Below are 22,541 nucleotides of genomic sequence, written 5' to 3'. Positions count from 1 at the left end.
CTTCACCATTAGCAGCCGGTTGTTTCTCCTCTGACTTTCAGTGTCCTCATGAATGAAATCTATTATAAAACTATCCACATCACCAGGTGATTGTGAGAAAGCCACCAGATCCCAAGTCTTTTCATAAACTGTAGAGACTGTAGAGGGAAGAGATAGATCTGTCACTTATTGAGTGTCCAATAGGTGCCATGCCCTTGGAAGCATCTTAAGGACAAAGTACAGGGCAAACACAAATCCTAGATGAGACTGCTTAAGGTGTGCAGGGACACAGGACCTCAAGACCATCACACTCAAGAGTGTGGAATGTGGATTTCATGTGGGCAACTGAATGCCATTGGTGAGCTGTGAGAAGCAGAGTTACATGATCAAAATTATATTTTAGAAGGGTTCCTTGGAGTAATGAAGAGGATATGTGGAGTCAGACCAAAGGAAGAGAACCAGGAAAACCATTGAAATGAACAGTCAAGGAGAGAAATTGTGGAGATGGAGGTATCTTTGATGACACATCTGTGAGCTAGTGGGTGATATGGTCTGGATGATATTTCAGTAGATGGTTCACTACATGTGCTCAAATAGTTTTGAATATATCTTCCTAAAGACACATTGAAGCCCTAATTCTCATAACCTATGGATGTGACTTACTTGGAAATGAGACCTTAGTGAATGTAATACAGTTAAGATGAGATCATATTATGTTAGTGCATTTTAATCCAGTGACAGTATCTTATAAGAAGTATCTTATAAGAAGGGGGGAATTGGATACACAGGGGGACATGTGGTGACAGAGGGCAGAGACTGCAGTGATGCACCAATAAGCTAAGGACTATCATGCCTTGCTTGCAAACACCAGAAGCTAAAAAGAAACAGGAAGGATCCTTCTCTAAAGCCTTCAGAGACAGCACTACTGTGCTGACACATTGATCTTGGATGTTTAGTCTTCAGAGCTTTGAGAGAATAAATTTCTCTTGTTTGAAGCCACTCATGTGGTGGTGCTTTGTTACTGAAGACCTAGGCACAGAGGAAAAGAACTCAGTCCACATTTTCTAACAGCTCCAATGACATTAATCTTATGGAGAAATGCCCTGCATAGTGAGTACTGGGGTGCACTGGCCGCATGCCCCCTTCAGGACGAAAGCACTCATGGTTCCTCTCCTCGACACTCAGGAGCATTGACCACTGAAAGTTCATGGGTGTGTCCTCTCCAGGAACTTCCCACAGCTACCTCAGCCAGTATCTTGTCCTCTTCTCTGAAGGAACCCTCTCTAGCTAGTGGTAGATATGTGTAGCCAAAGGCATCTTGCTTCAAGTTAGGAACCATTGCAGGGCTGTCCCAGCCTCCAAATCCCGGGTGATCCATGGAAGTAGCTACTGTAACTGCATTGCATCTCAGCTTCTCACTCAGTCTCATCCAGCTTCCCTTACTTCCTTGCAAATTTGCTCTTGAGAGCCAAGCACTTATTGAATGTAAATCTCCAGCTCAGAGTCTTTCCCCAGGGACTTCAACATGCCCCAGAGAATTATTTCCTGCCCTACAGATGGGTTGTTGCCTTTTAGCATGCACTCAGATTTTCAACTGGATGAATCTAGGTGGCACTCTTTCTTGAGTAATAAAATATAATGGAGGCACACAAATTAAATAAACAACCCCTCTACAAATATATATTCTCTTTTTTCAATTTTTTAAACTTTTATTTAATAAATATAAATTTCCAAAGTACAGCTTTTGGATTACACTGGCTTTTTCCCCCCACCTGCAACCATCCCATCTCCTGCTCCCTCTCCCATCCCATTCACATCAAGATTCATTTTCAATTATCTTTATATATACAGAAGATCAATTTAGTATATACCAAGTAAAGATTTCAACAGACAAACATATATTTTCAAAGATTGTTTGTGAACATGAATCTGATTCTACCTGCACTGAGAGAATATTGGAAAATACATGCAGCACTCCAGTGTGGGGGATGGAGTAATCCTGCAAGTCATGGTAATTTCTCCCCCTGAGCCATCCGCATTTGCAAATGTCATCATAGTCATTTGCAAACCCATGGAGAGAGTGGGACTCTGGCCAACCCGAGGAGACTGAAGCAACTAGAATTTATATTGATAATGAAAACTAGCCTAGTGAGGAGGAAACTCAGAAGTTTATTAAAGTTTCAAGGACAAATAGAATTTGAACCACACAAGGGACTACAGTCAGAAAGATGAAGCGAAGTGTTATTAGCTCAATGCATCTGGGTTGAGTCACCAAATCTCCTTATCAACCTGAATTTGATTTTAAGAGCAAGAGGCAAAAAAATAAATATACAAGCTGAAGTCAGAATTTGGCATTTTTTGTTTGTTTGTTTTAAGGAGTTTATGTATCTTCATGCACATTTAACCCAAATCAGTTTGAACTTCTACATGCAAAACTGTAACTGTCAAAATTGTTTAGGACTTACTATGTCAAAAATGGTGCAAAACACTTCCCATGGGTTCACTCATTTAATTCTCTTCTCCCAAGAGTCCTGTGATCAGAGTTTTATGGTTGCTCCAGTTTTGTAGAGGTGGTAAATGAAGCAGAGGACAGTATAGTACCTTGTCCAAAGTCCAGCATCATTCCTGGTTCTCATTGGTGGTAAAGGTGGTAGGGATTATGTCCTGGGTAGCCTGGATCCTGGGATCCTCCTCTTAATGCCCACAATCTATTCACTCAGAAATAAAGTGTTTTCTTCTTATTCAAGGAGGATTTGTTCCAAGACCCCTAGTGGATGCTTGAAAGAGTGGATAGTACTAAATGCTATATATAGTATGTATTTTCTTATTCATCCATGATTGAGTCTAATTTACAAATTATTCATTGTAATAGATTAGCAAAAATAAGAATAACAAAGTTGAATACTTATAACAATATACTATAATAAAAGTTATGCAAATGTGATCCTTGTCTCAAAATATCTTATTGCACTGTACTCACTGTCGTTGTGATGATGTGAGATGACACATGCCTACATGATGAGATAAAGTGAAGTGAATGATTTGGACATTGTGGCATAGGACTAAGCCATGATTGACCTTCTGATGATATGTCAGAAGGATAATGGCCAAGACGTCATGACACTGGTTGATCACAGGTGGCTGAAAGCACAGAAAGTGAAATCGTTGGTAAACTGGGACTATCTGCTATTTCTCTACTTCTTCGTCTCTCGTCTCTGCTCTACTTAGGTCTTCTTTTCTGTTGTATCTCTGTGCCTTTCTCCTTACCTGCTTTTCTCCTCATCTCTTTTTCCAACCCATCTTGGGGTATGAGAGAATAGGGGAAAGAGAATATTAGAATTAAAACATTCTCTTAATTTCTGCACAGAAATCCTCTCTCTTTTGACTAAGTTAAGAGTCAGTTAATAGGGGAGCAGGTTCAGAAGTGAAATGAAGATGATCTGACCGCTTTGTTCCTTATAGAAGATAGGCTGGAGGATGAGGCTCAGACCTCAAGTAGATCAGTAATAATCCCCTGAGTTGCATTTATTCTGGAAACTGGAAAGGAAATGGTTGGAGGGTGGTCTTTCCAGCCAAGACCCTCGCAGATCAGAGAGGAGATAAAGATGGTGCTTTACTGTAGACAGACACACCTGAGAAGCAGAAGGAGAGAGAAGACTGGGGCCGGTGCTGTGGCATAGCGGGTTAACACCCTAGCCTGAAGTGCCAGCATCCCATATGGCACCGGTTCAAGACCCAGCTGCTCCACTTCCCATCCGGCTCTCTGCTTTGGTCTAATAAAGCAGAAGATGGCGCAAATCCTTGGGCCCCTGCACCCACGTGGGGGACCCGAGAGAAGCTCCTGGCTTTGGATTGGCACAGCTCTGGCCGTTGCGGCCAGCTGGGGAGTGAACCATCAGATGGAAGACCTCTTTCTCTCTCTTTCTCTGCCTCTCCTCTCTCTGTATAACTCTGACTTGCAAATAAATAAATAAATCTTTTTAAAAAAAAGGAGAGAGAAGAGAACCACAAGGAGATCGCTGTGGATATTCAGGTCAGGCCCAAGAAACCTCAGCTCTAACCATGTCTTTCCCAGTCACAAAACTTGGCCTGTCTCCCTACCCCTTCAAGATTAAATTTAAGTTCCCTCATGAGATATGAGGGTACATAAAATGCTCATGGAAAAATGGAATTAAAATGAGGTTATTTTGGTGCAAAAATTCTTTTGAAATACATGTAGTGTTTTTGCAATGCACTCTCCCATGGATTTGAGGATGTTTCATAAGCCTGGACTTCACAAATTTCTTCGCATCAAAATCAGCTTCTTTTTTTTTTTCTTTTTCTTTTTGACAGGCAGAGTGGACAGTGAGAAAGAGAGAGACAGAGAGAAAGGTCTTCCTTTGCTGTTGGTTCACCCTGCAATGGCCACTGCGGCTGGCGCACTGAGCTGATCTGAAGCCAAGAGCCAGGTGCTTCTCCTGGTCTCCCATGCGGGTGCAGGGCCCAAGAACTTGGGCCATCCTCCACTGTACTCCAGGCCACAGCAGAGAGCTGGCCTGGAAGAGGGGCAACCGGGACAGAATCTGGCGCCCTGACCAGGACTAGAACCCGGTGTGCTGGCGCCGCAAGGCGGATGATTAGCCTATTGAGCCGTGGCGCTGGCCCAAAATCAGTTTCTTTAAATTCCATTTTCCGCAAACTTTGTAAAGTGGACTCATATATATATAAGACTCCTCCTCCCTGTGTTAGTCATTTGGGGAGAATCATCAATATTCCCACCTGCTCTCTCCTGGAAGAGTGTAATTTGAGTCAGGTATTGTCATGTGGCTTGCTTTAGATAATAAAAGATGAATGGTAGTGACAGGTGTAGCTTGCTAAGGGAATCTCACCAAAGCCAGTTCATCCCCGCTTTTCCTGTCCCCTACCATGGTGAGGGATGTTGATCCAGTTGGCAGAGGTCCATCAATCAGAGGCAGGGCCCTACAGAGTAGAACAGCCACATGACCCATGATGTTCCACTTCTTAAGCCACAGTCTACACTATAGCTCTTTTTTTTTTTTTTTTTAAGAAAACTTTTATTTAAGAAATATAAATTTCAAAAGTACAACTTTTGGATTATAGCAGTTTTCCCCCCCATAACCACCCTCCCACCCACAAACCATCCCATCTCCTACTCCCTCTCCCATCCCATTCCTCATTAAGATTCATTTTTAATTATCTTTATATACAGATCAACTCTATACTAAGCAAAGATTTCAAGTTTGCACCCACACAGACACACAAAGTATAAAGGACTGTGAAGACTAGTTTTACCATTAATTTTCATAGTACAACACATTAAGAACAGAGATCCTACACGGGAAGTGCACAGTGGCTCCTGTTGTTGATTTAACAATGGACACTCTTACTTATGACGTCAGTAATCACCCGACACTTTTGTCATGAGCTACCAAGGCTATGGAAGCCTCTTGAGTTCACAAACTCCATCAGTATTTAGACAAGGCCATAATCAAAGTGGAAGTTCTCTCCTTCGTTCAGAGAAAGGTACCTCCTTCTTTGATGGCCTGTCCTTTCCACTGTGATCTCACAGAGATCCCATGTTTTTTGCCACAGTGTCTTGGCTTTCCATGCCTGAGAAACTTTCATGGGCTTTTTAGCCAGATCTGAATGCCTTAAGGGCTGATTCTGAGGCCAGAGTGCTGTTTAGGGCATGTGCCATTCTATGAGTCTGCTGTATATCCAGCTTCCCATGTTGGATCGTTCTCTACTTTTTAATTCTATGAATTATTACTAGCAGACACTGGTCTTATTTATGTGATTCCTTTGACAGTCATATCTTTATTATCAATTATGAACTTAAACTAGTAAGATGGCATTGGTACCTGCCAACTTCATGGGATTTGGAGTCCCATGGCACGTTTCTAATTTTACCATTAGGGGTAAGTCCGATTGAGCATGTGCTGAACTGTGTATCTCCTCCCTCTCTTATTCCCACTCTTTTTTTTTTTAACAGGGATCAATTTTCAGTTGATTTAAACACCTAAGAATAATTGTGTGTTAATTAAAGAGTTGAACCAATGGTATTAAGTAGAAAAAGAAAATACTAAAAAGAATAAAATAATAAGCTGTTCCTCGACAATCATGACAAGGGCTGATCAAGTCATTGCTTCTCATAGTGTCAATTTCACTTTTACAGGTTTCCTTTTAGGTGCTCAGTTAGTTGTCACAGATCAGGGAGGACATGATATTTGTCCCTTTGGGACTGGCTTATTTCACTCAGCATGATGTTTTCCAGATTCTTCCATTTTGTTGTAAAAAAAAAATACTGCTGTATAGTATTCTGTAGAGTACATATCCCATAATTTCTTTATCCAGTCTTCTTTTGATGGGCATTTAAGTTGGTTCCATGTCTTAGCTATTGTGAGTTGAGCTGCAATAAACATTGAGGTGCAGATAGCTCTTTTAGTTGCCAATTTAATTTCTTTTGGGTAAATTCTGAGGAGTGGTATGTCTGGGTCATGTGGTAGGGCTATATTCAGGTTTCTGAGGAATCTCCAAACTGTCTTCCATAGTGCCTTTACCAGTTTGCATTCCCATCAACAGTGAATTATACACTATAGCTCTTAAATTGTCCACTGATCATCTTTTCCTTGAAGGTAACAAATGAGCGAGTGTTTGTTACAGTGGTCAGAACACCAGTTGGGAAGTCCACATCCCATATTGGAGAGTCTGGTTTGAGTCATGGTTCTGCTTCCAGTTCTAGCTTCTTGCTAACGTGCATTTTGGGATGCAGTCATGATGATTCAGGATCTTTATTACCCACGTGGAAGACCTGGATGGAGTGCGTGGCTCTGTCTTCGAGCTGGCTCTACCCTGGCTGTTAAGCACTTTGTGGGGGAGTGAACTAGTCAATGGAAAATTCTCTCTTTCTCATTCTTCCTTTCAAATAAAATGAACATAAATAAAGGGGAATGTAATAAAGAAAGTAATAAATGTGTTCAATTCCCTTTCAAAGTTCTGTGGCTTGCATACAACAGTCAGTCTCTATTAGATAACATGGCAATGCAACCTTTGTGGCTGAGCCCAATTACCTCCTTCCTGTTTGGTTTGAATGTGTCCTATAAAATGGAAATACTAAGATTTGTCACCTGCTGACAAAATCCGTGCAGTGTGGATGGCAGAGTGGTCTTTCTGACAACAATGACTGGTGTTTGCCATGTCAGATGCTGGGGATTCAGGAAGGCGTAGCACACTGCTGTCTGAGTCCGTTCTCTGATGCTAATGCCACAATCTCACAGACTTGGAAAGCTATAAAGAAAAGAAGCTTATTTTGGTGGAAGGTTGTGGTCCAAGGTTGAGGAGCTGCATGATGACCTTCTTGCTGCCAGAATCCAAAGCAGTGCATAGCATTGTAAATCTGAGAGTGACACCTGCACAAATTGGCTCGTAGAGCAGACCCACTCTTAACACGACACACTAATCTATTTGAAAGGTAGAGTGAAAAGGGAGAGGGAGAAGAAGGGTGGGGGGGGGGAGAGAGAGAGAGAGAGAGAGAGATGCCTTCCATCTACTGATTTACTCCCCAAATGGCTACAACAGCCAGGCCTGGGCCAGGCTGGAATCAGGAGCCTGGAACTTCATCCTGGTCTCCCACATGGGTGGCAGGGACTCAAATACTTGGGCCATTATCTGTTGCTTTCCTAGGTGAATTAGCAAGAAGCTGGATTGGAAGTGGAGCAGCTGAGACTTGAACTGGTGCTCCAATATGGGATGCCTGTGTCATAAGCAGCAGCTTAATGCATTGAGCCGAAATGCCAGCCCCCTAACTTATCAGTCATTCAGTCCGTGAATGGCTTTGTCCGTTCATGAGAGCAGAGTCCTGACCACCTCTTAAAGGCCTTACCTTTTAATATCCCATAAAGTGTATCAAATTTCAACCATGTGTTTCTGAGGAAACAAGCTATATTCAAACCACAGCACATTGGTTCTCCAAAGGAGGCTTAGGGGCATGGGGAGGGCAAGGGAGTACTGGTAGGAGGAATCAAGAAAAGTGGTGCTTACTGTGTACTGTGACTTAGAGTGCGCAGCAGTGGGCCATTATCCAACCTGGGGTGGGAGGTGTTAGGGAAAGATTCTCTGCGGAGGTGGTCTTTAGTTGAAGTGAGAAGGAACAGAATGTGTTGCAGAGGCATGGGAGAGAAGCAGCCCTGAGCATCTGGAACCCAGGAAATGATATATGAGAAGGCTCTGGAAGGAAACTGTTGGGATGCATTTCATTTACTTGTAGCTAAATATGGCCTTGGTTTCCCTAAGAGTAAAGTGAAGAGTGAATCAGATGTCTCAAGATCTTCCAAAAACTCTGTGATTTGATGGATAGAGTGTCTTCCATCTCTCTTCAGCAAGGACCAGAATCTCAAGTACAAAGTGGATTGTAGAAATAATTAGATTTTTCATCTTCTGTCCTTTACAGATGTTTTTTTAACTTTCATGTGGGTGACATTAGATACCTTTCTCAGATTTTGGATCAAAATTCTTGCATGGGGGCAGGCATTTCCTTAGTAAAGATGCAAGATGCCCACATCTCACAAAGGAGTACCTGGGCTTGATTCCTGGTTTTGGCTGTTGACTCCAGCTTCCTGCTAATGCAGATCCTAGCAGGCAATGGTGATGGCTCAAGTTGTTGGTTACCTGCCACCCACATGGGAGACTTGGACTGTGTTCCCAGATCCTGGTTTCAGTCCAGGCCAGCTGATGCAAGCATTGGGAACTGAACTGATAATGGGATTTCTCTCTCTCTCTCTCTCTCTCTCTCTCTCTCTCTCTCACCCCCCTTCTCTCTCTCCCTCCATCCCCCTCCTCTCTGTGTTCCTCTGCTTCTCAAAAAAAACAAAACAAAACAAAACAAAAACAAAAACCTGTAGGGACTGACAGTTCAGTATGTACAGAGGACTGATCCAATTAAGCATCTTGGGGAAAGCAAAATGTTTTTCAGTAGAATTCATGTTATCATATCCTATCTCTGTTTTTTTTTAAATAATATTATTCATTTTATTCCCAGTTTCTAAGTATTGAATTCTAAAGCTTTCAAAATAACTCCAAAATCTGACTCGTTTTAAGACAGGAAAACTACTTCCTATTCAATTACATGTTATAGGAGTTGCATTGGGTTCCTCTACTGGGGATGCCGGTTAAAGCTGTTTATCTCCAGGTGAATATGGCAAGCAGAGCGTTGATCATAAACCTGCACTTCTTACCTTGGCATCTAATGCTTTTAATCCTCACAACCCTGAGAGCTGTCGATCACATCTGGATGGCTCAGAGGGGCCACCAGCCTTGAAAAGATAGATCTGGAGTTTGAACTCAAGTGGTATGACACCAAGATCTGCTGGCCCTCCATGTCACTCCTTATAGTGGATACCACTCGTGCCTGCCCAGAACCCATTCTGCTTTCTTTGCATTATAGTAACCTGACTTTCCTCTGAGGGCTCATCTTTCCCTCATGCTCAGGTCTGTGGCTTTGACATGGCTGACGGTGATACTCAGCCCTGGAGATGGTATGTTCCCAGTGCCTTGACCCATCAGTGTCCCACATTCCAGTTGACTCCAGGAGTGGGTTCAGGGCCTGCCCTGTAATCCAGGACAAAATGATTGAAATGATTCCAAAATTTTGCTGGCAGCACTATTAAAGAGAAATTCTTTTTTTTTTTCTTTTCTACAGGAATTGCAAGGATATTGTAAGGAAACTATAAACTCTAAGATGCCAAGCCACAAAGAGGATTCAGCCACAGATGGAAAGAGCACAGAGCAGAAGAACAACACAAGGCCAAGGGTAGGATGAACAAATTGCCCTGGTTTGCCCCACACTGTTTCCATAGGAGTCCTAAAAGACTCACATCCCAGGAAGCCTCTTTTCCAGCCCAAGTAGGAGCAATGGTTACTCTGGTAAAGAAAGAAAGATAGAAAGAGAATTTTGTGGATTGACCCATGTCTGATGTCTGATTACACACACACATTTCTATTAGTTACTGAATTCATTTCTTTTCCTGCATATACCAGACTGAGTTAGTTTCTGTCATTTGAAATTGAGAGTGTCTTGATGAATGCATGGCACCAAGTTTGAGGCTTGGAACCTTTCTGCAGGAATTTTGTAGGGAGGCAATGTATAGAATGTTATTAGGGAAAGTTCAAAATTATTGCCCTAATGCAAGTGCTGGAGGAATTCCCAAGCCAAAATGCCAAGGAGATAATGTTTTAACGGGTTCTTGAATGAAGTTCAAGATCTGAATTGCATCACGGAGTGGAGAAGCAGAGAAATCAGAGCTTCTCTCTAAAAAACAACGTCAATAACAACATACATTCATCTTACTTTGGGATTCTTAATTCAGGAGGGACCCTGGGATGTAGTCATTTTGTGAACTGTGTTTAATATTAGTGTACACCAATTAGGTGTCTGAAGAGGTTATCACAAGTGTTGTGTGCCTTTGCCTGGGCATGGAGTTCTATTAGCCCTTTCCCTCTAGTTGAAAGGATGATAAACTTTTGATTAACAACTGATGTTTAATAGAGGCAGTGAGCTGAGTAGATAGGCTCTTTTTAAGAGCTCTGGGAATGAGAGGAGTCTCAAAAGAAATATTAGTGCTGGAAAGATTATGAATCACCTACCTAGTTGAGTTACCTTGTGGGATTTGAGGTCAGACAGACTTGAACTTGAAATTGTGGATAAACTGTGTGACCTGGGGGTAATCATTTAATTTTCCTGAAATTAGTTTCCGTATTGCTCTAGTAAGTCAGAACACTTTACATTGTATTTTTCCAGAGTCTGTACACAAAGCACTGTACCTGGCTTTCCTGAGAGCTCCACCTCTGTCTTAGTCTGCTTGTGTTGTCATAACAAAATACCACAGCCTTGGTGAAGCAATAAATCTTCTCTGTCACCATGCCAGAGGCTAGGAAGCTCAGGATCAAGGTGCTGGCAGATTTGGTTGTCTGGTGAGGGCTGCTCTCTGCCTCCAACATGGCGTCACGTCGCTGTATCCTCTGGAGATGGTGCAAAGGATGAATAGCATGGAAAGTGCAAATTCCCTCCATCCAGTCTTTTTGTAAGGGCACGTACTCCCACTCATGCAGGCGGAGTCCTCATGACTCTGTCACCTCCCAAAGGTCACACCACACAACACTGTTGCACCCAAGGTTAAATTTCACCTTGAATTTCAAACCATAGCAGCCTCTTCCTTGCTTCCTGCTCCCTAGCTAATCAGCTCACATAAAGATTCTGCAGTGTCTTTGAACACATGGAGTCTCGTTGTGTACCTCCAGGGATGGAGAGCTCACTGTCTTATAAAGTGACTTAATCCATTCTAGGAGAGCTCAGATGGTTTGAAACTGTCTCCGAATTCTGATCCAGCATCTGTGTCCTAGTAATTTCTCACTGATCCAAGTTATGCTCCCTGTAGTTGTGTTAGTAAGCTCCATTCCTTATTCTCTGTGACAGCCTGTCAATATTTGACAACAACTTTCATGTCAACAGCTCCTGGATGGATGTGGCAAGGAAGACATGTGCTAATGATAACGTGAAGAGCTCAGCATAGTGTCTGAGGTGTGGTGAGATTTCAGTAGACGGTAGCTTGTCAGACGCTGGGACTGGGCAGTCATGGAGGCAAATCCTAGCTCTGCTGCTTCCCAGCTATGTGACCTGGGCAAGTTACTTGACTGCTTTGCACCTCAGTTTAAATCTCTATAATATAGGGATAAAAATATCCACTTCACAGGGTTATTTGTAATTAATTAAAAGTGGGAAATATTATTATAATTCAATAAATTAGTCTCTGTTGTGTTTGGGGTGTGATTTCTTACCCAAGAATTGGTGCCGTTTGGGTTTCCAGCCTCCAGAATTGTGAGCTAAATACATTTATTTCCTTTGTAAGTACCCAGTCTCTGGTATTTCATTATAGTTATAGAAAGTGGACGAATATACACCTTAATTTTCTGCAGGGTTCAAGAGAGAGATGGGGACCTCCACAGATTCTTTGTGATTTAGAAACAAATGAGGAAAGCATGTAACTTAGCAAGCAATGGTCAACTCAGGAAAGTCACTATGGGGGAATTCCATGATGTTCTCTGTGTCCAAGACTGGAGAAGAACCAGTATGGGGAGGGGCAGAGGCAGGGACTCTAGAAGGGTAGGCGCCTTGAAACTGGAAGGCAGGGGGGTGTCTTAGAAAAATTAATGTGATGGGGCTTTCAAAATTTTAGACTTACTGCTTGCTACACATTTGTAGGCATAAAAATAAAGATCATTAGAAACTATAGAGACAACATTAAACTCTGTAAGAAAAAAAAGTGATCATAGTATACTACTTGCCTCTGTGCAGACAGATTTAATGCAGTCATCAAAATATTATTTATTCCTCAAAAGATAGTGATGCAAATACCCTGGGATGATGGGGACAAAAATGGTGGTGGTGGGAGTATCACTGAGCTAATTCTCATCCAGCGTATCAGCTGTTAAGTTATTAACATCTATAACAAATACACGGATGGAAGATTGGGGAGATGTTGGTCAGAGGATACACCATGTCAGTTAGCAGGAATGAGTTCAGGAGACCTGATGTAAAGCTATAGTTGACTATAGTTAATAATAGCTATTGTATATACATTTCTAAGAGAGTAGATTTTATTTATTTTTAAAAATGTATTTATTTGAGAAATTGAGAGAAGACAGAATTGTCTACTGATTCACTCTTTTTTTAAAAAAGATTTATTTTATGTATTTGAAAGGCAGAGTTACAGAGGGAGAAGGGTGGTGCGAGCTTCCATTTGCTGTTCTCTTCTTAAATACCCATGGCAGGGACTCAACTTCTGGAGTCGTCACTGTTACTTCTGAGGGTCTACATTATCAGGAAGGTGGCGTCAGGAGCTGGAGTTGAGAATCAGACCCAGGGACTCCAGTGTGGGGCGCTGGTGTCTTAACTGGAATCTTAACCAAGTCACGCAGGAGGAGATGCAGTAGTAGACACACGGACCCTGGACCAGCACTGCTCGGACTGCTATGTGCCTATGAGACGTTCAGGGATCTTGTAACACTGCAGCTTCTGACTCAGGGGATCTAATCGAGGTTGAGATTCTGCATTTTCCCACTCATTTGGGGAGATGGATGCTGCTGCTCTATGGACACGCTCTGAGTAGCCAGGCCAGCCAGGATGAGCACTGGATAGTGAAACTGATCAGCAGTAACAGAAGGTACAGCACGAGCTATAGGTGCGCTGGCCAGACTCTCCAGCTCTGTCTCTGGATTTATTTGTTCTTTGTTCTTTCTGGCTGAGGAGGAGAAGGAAGAAATCAAATAAGTGCGTAGAGTTTTTAGGCAGTTTGGATGTGGCAGGGAGACCTAAGACAGAGATCCTGGGCTAAGCAGTAGTCAAAGCACTGGGGGATTTGAATAATTATCTGAAAGAATCAGATGTGTCTGTGTGGGCAGCAAGCTGGGGAAGGATTTGTAACCTGCTAGATTTTCAATATTGCCTTATCAGGTTTCTTAGCTATTGATTGCAAACCCTGAAATGAAGAATGAGGCATTTAAAATGGCCTTGGATGCAGAGATATGTGCTGTGAGAGGAGTGATAGTGACTGTGTTATCAAAGTAACCTTCCAAATGTCAACTGTTCCCCAGCAATGCTGTTTGCGATGTCGCTCACTAGAGAAAATTAGACATTTGGGTAGTGAGGGAAGATCTCGTTTTACAAAAGGCTGTCTCATAGCAGTCACTCGATGGGACGAATGGATGGATGAGGGAATGAATGCATGAACAAACAAATCAAGGCAGTGATGACACAAGAAGGCTTTCACATGGGGTTAGGCTTCTATTTAAATATTTAGCAAAATGGAATAGAGGAGATAATAATCTGCAGCTTAATTTTAATCATTCCAGCCCAAACTGTTGGGCTTCCTGAAACACATTTGAAAATGCAGAACACTTGGCTCAGAATTAAATGGCAACAAGATGCACTTACTCAACACTCCCAGGGAAAGACTTTAACTCCAGCCTCTCATGCTGAGAAAAAATGGTGGTGATTAAGAAAACTACAGCATCATAGACGTGGATTCATTTGTCCTATTTAGTTTTGCTGGAGCCCACTGGTGAGGCAAATGTGATCTACTTTTACTAAAAATCCCTCTGAATGTGTTGATTTTGAACAGCCTTTGCCTTGACAGTCGAGGACCAATATTTTTTCCTAGTTTGATTTTATTTCTTTTTTTCTTTATACTAATTGGTGAACTCTCTGTTTAGTGTAGGGTTAATTTTATGAGTATAAAAATTAACTGAAAAGTTGATCCCTGTAAAATATAGGAATGGAAAGGAAAAGAGAAGAGGAAGGAGTGCAGGGATATGGGTGGGAGGGAGGTGGGGGGGAAGAGTCATCACGTTCCCAAATCTGTGTAGATTAAATGCATGAAGTTGTATTCCTTAAACAAAATAAAATATTAAAAAATTCCTCTGAATCAGGAGCTGTCGTGAGTGAACTTGGATGCTATGGTTCTGGGAGATAAGCACCCTCCTTCAGGGACTCTGGCAGTCAAGAGCACAAATTGTTTTCAGACTAGCAAGTGCCAGTGGGAGAATTCCTTTATTTTTCCAATATAATCTAATTAAAAATTACTGAGTGACTTTTTCATCCCAAGACCTGACCATGGGGGACAAGGAGGGCTGCGGACCCTGCCCCCAGGAGGCTACAGTCTGTTAGGAAGGCACGCACACTAATCCACAATAGCTAACAAGTCCAGTTAAAAGATGTTCAGAGTGTGTGCGGAACAGGCAGAAGAGTAGCACACTTGTGCTTGGGAGCAATCAAGGGAGGCTTCACTGAGAAGGTATACTGGTAATAGATTCTGAGGATGAATGTGGCTTTTGACGAGGAAGAGGAAAGGAAGGCTTTTCAGAGCCATGGGACTGGAGATACCAAGGCCCAGAAACCAGGAAGGTTTGGGGTTCAGGAACCTTAGAGGAGCTTTGAGTGGCCTCAGATCTCAGATCTCAAGTGCTAGGAGGTCCCTGATGACATCGGGATGACCTGAGGTGTGGATTCCACTGATGACTCCAAGAGAGAAAGTTAAAACTTCGACCAGGAGGAAGCACCTGACTCCTGGCTTCAGATCAGCACAGCTCTGGCCATAACAGCCATTTCGGGGGTGAACCAACAGAAGGAAGACCTTTCTCTCTGTCTCTCTCTCACTGTCTAACTCTGCCTGTCAAAACAAAAACAAAAACAAAAACAAAAACAACATAACCAGCTTCTCTAGTTCCATACTCTTCCCAAAAATCTATCTCAAAGTGAATGTGAAGCCTATTTCCCAGACTGATGATCAAAGATAGGCAGAGAGTGGGGCTTTGAAAGGGGGTGTTTGTCCATTGTCCTTCATTTTATCTAGAATAAGGAGCCTTGAACATCTAGGATGCTAGGCCACAAGGATGCTCCTACTGCTGATATTCACCTTGAACAGTTTAGATGCAAGCAACAGAAAACCCATCTTGTCTCCTTTCCATCAAACAAACTGATAGAAGAAAATGGTAAATCCGAAGACCAGAGTTGTTTGAAATTTAGGGTATGATTGAATTCAAGCTTCATACAGAGTCACTGGGACTCAGGTCTCTTCATCTTTTGGCTGAACTTTCCACACAGCTGGCTTCTGTCTCAGGCTCCCTGCTGTAGCAAGATGGTGGCAGCCAATCCAGGTCTTCCTTCCCAGTCTTTAGCTTTATATCCTGTGGGTTGTAATCCTCCATCTTTCACCCAAACTGGCAACAGAAGTTTCATGGGATCTCATTAGCTTTGCTGGGCTCACCCTCCGCCCCCTGAATGAATGACTGTGGATTGTAGCCAAATGGGACACTGTGATTGGTCAAGATTGTCTCAAGAACCAGTATGGAGGGAGTGCAGCTGGAATCACATGCATTGGGAGGAGCAAAGGGGTGATTCCCCAAACTAAAATCAGGGGCTTTAAACCCAACCTGGGTTGGGCAAGGAACAAAAAAAAGTCACTGTAATGAGAAAAATTCTAAAAAAGTTTTGATCCTTGTAATATACAACTATACATGTATTTTATGAAGAACTTTTTCATCAATAATAAAATAATAATGATCATTTATTGTTTCCTATAAGTTAGGTTCTTCTTACATAGGACAAGCACATGATAAATAATACTATACATTATTATATATATGTATACATACTATATGTTAGTGCATATATATGCTTCTTATATTATAGTTGAGGGAAGTGAGTATTGAAGAGACTAAGTAGATTTATAATTAACTTCAAGGAAGTCCTATGAGGGAAAGATTATTTATGTCATACTATATCACACTGTGTCATACTGCATATCATACCGTGTCATACTGCATCATATTTGTGCTTAATGAATTGATGGAAAAATTGAGGCTTGCAGGGGACAAGCAACTTGGGAGAAAGTGGAACAGCTAGTTTAAGATCCAAGTGCCTTTGTCTCCAGGGTTGTTATTCCTAGTTACTAAGTCATTTTTTCACCTCAAATGTGTTGGTCAAAAACCAACAGGGAAAGTAGAAAGCCTACTCAAGGCTTCCAAGCTTTATTTCTACACCATTTCTCTCCTTGGAACAACTGCAAGTTTTGACATTGGCACTGGAAGTCTATGGCTCCTTTAGATTTTCCCAGGCTCTGTTCTCCAGGTAGCAGCTGGACAGCTCTAGGTTCCTGGGATCTGTTCCTTCCCTAGCGTCTCTTGAACAGTGGCAGAATTCAGTTCTTGCTATGGCTTGATCTGTCTCCCAAAATGCATGTGTTGGATTATGGGAGCTATTTAGGTCAGGAGGCCTGCACCGCCATGGATGGATTAGCAGCAGTTATAAAAGGGCTTAATGGTCTGGGTTCCATTTCTTTCTGTGTTGCCCTTCTGCCTGTCTCTTCAGAATGACACAGAAAGAAGGTCCTTGCCAAATGTGGACTCCTCAAAATTAGGCTTTTCTCAGCTGCCACAACCATAAGAAAACACAGTTCTTAAGTTACCCAGTGCCACGTGTGGTAGCAGGTGGTAGCAGCACAGAGTAGGTTAAGACAAGTTCCTCACAGGTTGTTGGAGAAAAGGCCTAACATTCCCACCAACTGTTGGTCAGGGGCTTTCTTGCCACATGAGCTTCTCCCTACATCATCCGGGTCCCTGAGAGCAAGGGAGTGAGAAAGCAAAAGAGATTACTCATCACGGAAGACATAGTCTTTGTATAAACTAATCTCCAAAGTGACATCCTGTCATTCTTGCCATAGTCTGCTCTTAAGGGAGTCACTATAGCCTGCCTGCTCTCAAGGATTTCCATGGTAGAGGGTGAATCCAGCCAGCACAATCCCCGAGGGCCATCTTAGAGGCTGCCCACAGCACTGCATGCAGGAGAGAGTGTGCCCATGCCCCAAACCAGGAAAGCCAACTCTCCTAGTTTGGTTCCTGGGACAAGCAGAGCCATGAATGTGGAGAGTAGGATAGGTGGAAGTGATGGGGGATCGTCTTTGGGGGATTTCTATCTGCCTAAAAGAAAAAAAAATTCCTACTCTCACCTTTAAGGTCATAGTCCAGTATCTACCTGTGCTGGAAAACCTTTCTGGTTCTTCCCTCCTTCTCCAAGCAAATGGCTTGGCTCCCTTTCTGGGGACCCACAACCTTTGTACCTCCCATCCCTCAGGGGAGACATGTGTCTCTCCCATCACATTGTGAGCTCCTAGAGGGCGGCTGTGCTTGGTATAGTAGTGAATAAAAGATCCCATTCCACATGAAATCCCAGTCTGATGGAAGAGGCCATTAACATGATGATTATACAAACAACTTGGGTCTCTAGATTTGCACTACATGCCTTGAAGTGAGATCCAGTTCTCATCATCTTGAATCTGGTCTGTCTTCAGTATCCATCATATTTGTATCCATAACTTTCAGTACTTTGCTGGGCACAGAGCACACCTTTACAAATGAAGGAATGAAATAATAATCATGAGAGATAAGCTATATTTAATTTTCTTGACTAGAATATAAATTCTTTGAACATGAGAATTGTTGCCTATGAGAACATAGTCAATATTGTTTGAGCTCAGTAAACAGATTAAAAACCTGCTTTAATACAAGGGAGCTTCCAAAATTCATGGAAAATGAAACTTGTGAAAAACCTATACATAGATTTCAATAGTTTTGGCACCAAAATAAACTTGAAATTCGATTTTTCCATGGATGTTTCAAAGACCTTTTTTGCTGATTATTTTCCTTGCTATCCTTAATATGTGATGCAAGATGTTTTTGTTGCCAAAGACATAAACGCATTTCAGAAAAAAAGGAGAATTTATCATTTCTTGTAACTGATCATTGCTAAGTCTGGGGGTGGCACTGGCCTTGGCCATGGAGTCCTCACTGTCGTTGGAGCTGGAGAAATCTTCGTCTCTTGAGCCGGCTTCCTTTGGAGCCTTAGACTGGCTGTCTTCTCTGCGGTGGCAAACGTGACCATTGGCAGTTCTGGGCTCAGCAATTACAGAGGCTAGAGAGCAGGTCTTTCCTGGAGGCTGCAGTGAAATCCCACGGTTGATTCTCATTGGTCTGGCCTAGCCACCTGCCTTCCCCTGAACACATCACTTTACCAGAGGGATACAGGATTCCTTTGGACAGGTCCCTGCTCAGGTGACCACACCTGTTGCCAGGAGTTGACCCAGCTTCCCCCTACCTCGAACCGCATCAGCTGAGAGAGGGTCAGAGGGGATTTGGCACGGAGATATGAGACTATCAAAAAATCTGTATCCACACTTATTTTTGAGGAGATGAAAAAGATCTCAAAATCAAGAGCTCAAAGACACATTTAAGTAAACAGACAAAGAAGAGCATTTCTCCTCTGATTGTAGGGTTTCGTGTTCTTGAAAAGATCTAAAAATGAAGACTAAGCTAGATTGCTACATTTTATAACCTGCCATTTCCAGACAATGGATAAGTACTAATTATTTCTCCTACAATCCCTTAGCAGGAAAATAATGTTATTCAAATAAAGCTCTCTGAGATTAGAAAACAGAGAGGTTGTGACAGCACCTACATCAGAGAAAGAGACTTTTTTTTTTAAACAAGTTAAAAATTTTTTTTTGTTATATTTATTTGAAAGTCGGAGAGAAGAGGAGAGAAAGAGAGGGAAGGAGAGGGGGAGGGGGAGACATGGAGAGGCCCACAGCAGTCAAGGCTGAGCCAGGCTGAATCTAGAAGCTGAGAACTCAATTTGGGTCTCCCATGTGGGTGGCAGAGATCCAACTAATTTAGCTGTCAGGTGCTCCTCCCCAGGGAGTGAGGAGCCAGAACTGGGCCTTGAATCCGGGCACTTTGATGTAGGATCTGGGATCTGTAGCAGTGTCTTTTTTTTGACAGGCAGAGTGGACAGTGAGAGAGAGAGAGACAGACAGAGAGAAAGGTCTTCCTTTTCCGTTGGTTCACCCTCCAATGGCCGCCGTGGCCGGCGCATGGCACTGATCCGATGGCAGGAGCCAGGTGCTTCTCCTGGTCTCCCATGGGGTGCAGGGCCCAAGGACTTGGGCCATCCTCCACTGCACTCCCGGGCCACAGCAGAGAGCTGGCCTGGAAGAGGGGCAACCGGGACAGAATCCAGCGCCCCAACCGGGACTAGAACCCGGTGTGCCGGCGCCGCAAGGCGGAGGATTAGCCTAGTGAGCCGCGGCGCCGGCTGTAGCAGTGTCTTAACCACTATGTCAAACTCTGGCCTTGAGATTGGTCTTAATGGGTTTGTTAAGAGGCCTGGAATCATAAAACCTGGGTTCAACCCCTGATTCATCTCTACTAGGCTGCCAGATATAAATAGGTCATTTTACCTTTCTGAGCAGTAGTGATATGTCCTGCAAAGGCCTCTAATGAGGACTAAGATATATCCTAAGAATGAAAATTTGGCTGGCCCTGCATTTCTTCAGTCAGCCAGTCAGCATTTGTTTGGCCTGGACTGTGTTCTAGAAATAGAGTCCTCCTCTGGAGTTATGAACCAAAAATAGTCATGTAAATAAAATATTGCAGTAAGGTGTCAGTTGCTGTGATAGTCATCCGTCCTGGGGCCTCTGAGCCCAGGGAAGCCGATCCTCCCACAGGAGAGAGGAGGCTGGGTCATGAAGCTGCAGACTGAGGCTTAGGCATTGTGTGGGTGCTCACTTCTTGCAAGGAGGGGAGGGACGGGCAACCTGCTCAGCTCAGCTCAAAGTCCCCCTCTCTGAAAACTGCCCTGGTAACTACATTTCATAGTGCATGGCCCTGTGTCTCCCTGGCCACAGCTGATTGGATCAAGGTGGACAGCTGACCCAGGAGACACACTCCATTGGCTGAATTGAACCAATCAGATTCTTTCCTAGGAATTTGGAATTCAGAGAGGGCTGAAGTTACTGGGGAGAGGCAATTCTTTGGGACCTTATTCTTAGATGGGAACATAGCAACTACAGATCTGCAGAGGAAACTGGGGAAAGAGAGAGAGGAGAAAAGCAAAGTGAGAGATACACTCCTGGGAGAGACCTACGCAGGAAGGGAGTGGCTTTGGCCAGCTGTGGGGCCTGTATTACAGCACCTTTGACTGGTGTGTAAGTGTCTCATCTTGTTTTACTGCATTTGTTCATATCAAGAAATCCCTTAGCCAAACAGCACTCCAGTCAGCAGGACAGTAGCACAGGCAGGTTCTGCAAATGCAATTTCTTCATTTAGGCTAGCCTTTTCTCTCCTTTTGTTACACTGCCATTGAGTTCCCACCTCCCTGCCCCTCAATAAGGACATGCTTTTCTGATCTCTAACATGTTGGCCCCCTTTTCCTGAAAATGACAAAACAACTTCCCTTATCACCATTTCCACTCCCATGTCACCATCTCCATCACCATCACTGCTATCATTGTCCTCATCTGACTCCACAAAGTAATACACATTGCATTTATTTGCTTTAAGCCAAATTCAGTCTGATGAGGAACCTCCATTCATCTGGCTGATGGAAAATTGAGCCTCGGCCACTGTTGGGTCACTGTTTCCTTTCAAAGACTTGCTCCGCACCCCAAGATGTTGTCAGCACCCAGGACTTGAGCGATGCTCAGTGCACAAGAACTCTGCCTTATCTCCCAGTGCTCTCAGAGGCACTGTCCCCTCTCTCTTCCCCTCTGCCTAAGTCACTTTCTTGGCCCCTGTTCTGGAAAACAAAGGTCCAGAAGGCAGCTCATGAGGGAACAATAACGGAACTAAAATGAATATCACCAAAAGTTCTCAGGCCCCCTGGGTAAGATGGCATGAATGGAATGGTCAGTTGAAAGATTGTAATAAAGTATACATAACAAATTAAGAATTTACATGTCTTATTTCATTTAACCTGTACATTCTATCGACTTTAGATAAACCATAGACAGCACTCAAATTATGATGGTTTGGCTCAGGGTTTTTTTGACCTGGCAGTGATATGAAAGTGATGTGCACTTTGTTGAAATTGTGCTTCAAATCCTGAATTTGGGATCTTTTCTCAAGCTAGCAATATGTGTGCACCATCCTCTCCAGCCATGCTGAGCAGTAGCAGTGAGTGAAGCTCCAAGCCAGCCCTGCAATCACAAGGAGACAGCAGACACTCTAGGGCGTGCTGTGTTACCACCAGGTTTTGTTTTGTGTTTTCTTATTCCATCATGTCTGTGAAATGTCTGTGCATATGTACACATGGTATGGTCAATACTTTATTATAAAATGGACTTTGTATGAGCTGCTTTTGCTTAATTATAGGCCAACCTAAATGTTTTGGGCACATTTAAGGGAGGCAATGCTAAGTTATGATATTTGGTAGGTTAGACATAGTAAATACACTTTCAATTTGTGATGGATTTATCAGGACATAAACCCATTGGAAGTCAAGGATCGGGTGGAGGAGGTAAAGTATGTAATTATCCTCATTACAGATGATTCTGTTAAGGCTTAGTGAGATCAAGTCATAGTCCCAAATAGGAGTCTATTTAGGCTTAGAGAGGTCAAGTCATAGTTCCAAATATGAGTCTATTAAGGATTAGTGAAGTTAAGTCATAGTCCCATGTTCCAAAACATGGGGGTGTGACAGTGCAAGTATCCACATGGGGTTTTTGTGATCTTGAGGTCTTTGGCCTTGGTCCCCTCTCTAGATGGTCCAACTGAAAAGCCTTGTAGGAAGTGGTGTGTCACCTCTGAAAACACCAGGTGCCTGAGCACTCAGAGAGACACCCCTAAAAGCACAGTATTCTGGATCCTGCTGGTGCTGTTTCTGAGGCTCTTTGGCGGAATTTGAAATTAGAAAAGATGGAAGCTTTTTATCTTGAAAGGCCACCTGTGTTTAACCTAAGGTGATCCTGGCCCCTCTGAACAATAAAAGCAGAGGATGGAAATCTGGAGGAAGAATCCAAACACAAAGCATGTAAGGGCCTGGAGTCGACCTGAGACAGCTGGACAGGGTGGGCACAGACAAGGGGAAAAAGAAATGGTGTTCAAACTCTTCATCAAAATGTGGGAGATTGGCTTGAAGAGGGTGCAGAGAGGTTGCTGGAGATACCCACTCCATCAGA

The 22,541-nt window shown here is 43.1% G+C and overlaps 1 protein-coding gene across 23 annotated transcripts in view; it reads left to right on the top strand.

The window, feature by feature from the left end:
• Window positions 1-22,541, top strand: part of LOC138850216 (uncharacterized) — a 227,167-nt gene that overhangs the window by 64,861 nt on the left and 139,765 nt on the right. For all 23 annotated transcript variants that reach the window (XR_016235568.1, XR_016235560.1, XR_016235565.1 and 20 more), the window contains one exon: window positions 9,677-9,787. Coding sequence is in view for 5 of the 23 variants with exons in the window: in XM_089335078.1 (XP_089191204.1) it covers window positions 9,677-9,787 (111 nt within the window). In the remaining 18 variants the exon portion in view is untranslated. The remainder of the gene's footprint in view (window positions 1-9,676; window positions 9,788-22,541) is intronic.

This window comes from Oryctolagus cuniculus, chromosome 6, assembly GCF_051225735.1.
Source record: "Oryctolagus cuniculus isolate XC-2025 breed Fujian yellow rabbit chromosome 6, ASM5122573v1, whole genome shotgun sequence".
Lineage (NCBI taxonomy): Eukaryota > Metazoa > Chordata > Mammalia > Lagomorpha > Leporidae > Oryctolagus > Oryctolagus cuniculus.
The sequence above is the reverse complement of the archived record's forward strand: the minus strand, read 5'-3'. Positions and strand labels throughout refer to the sequence as shown.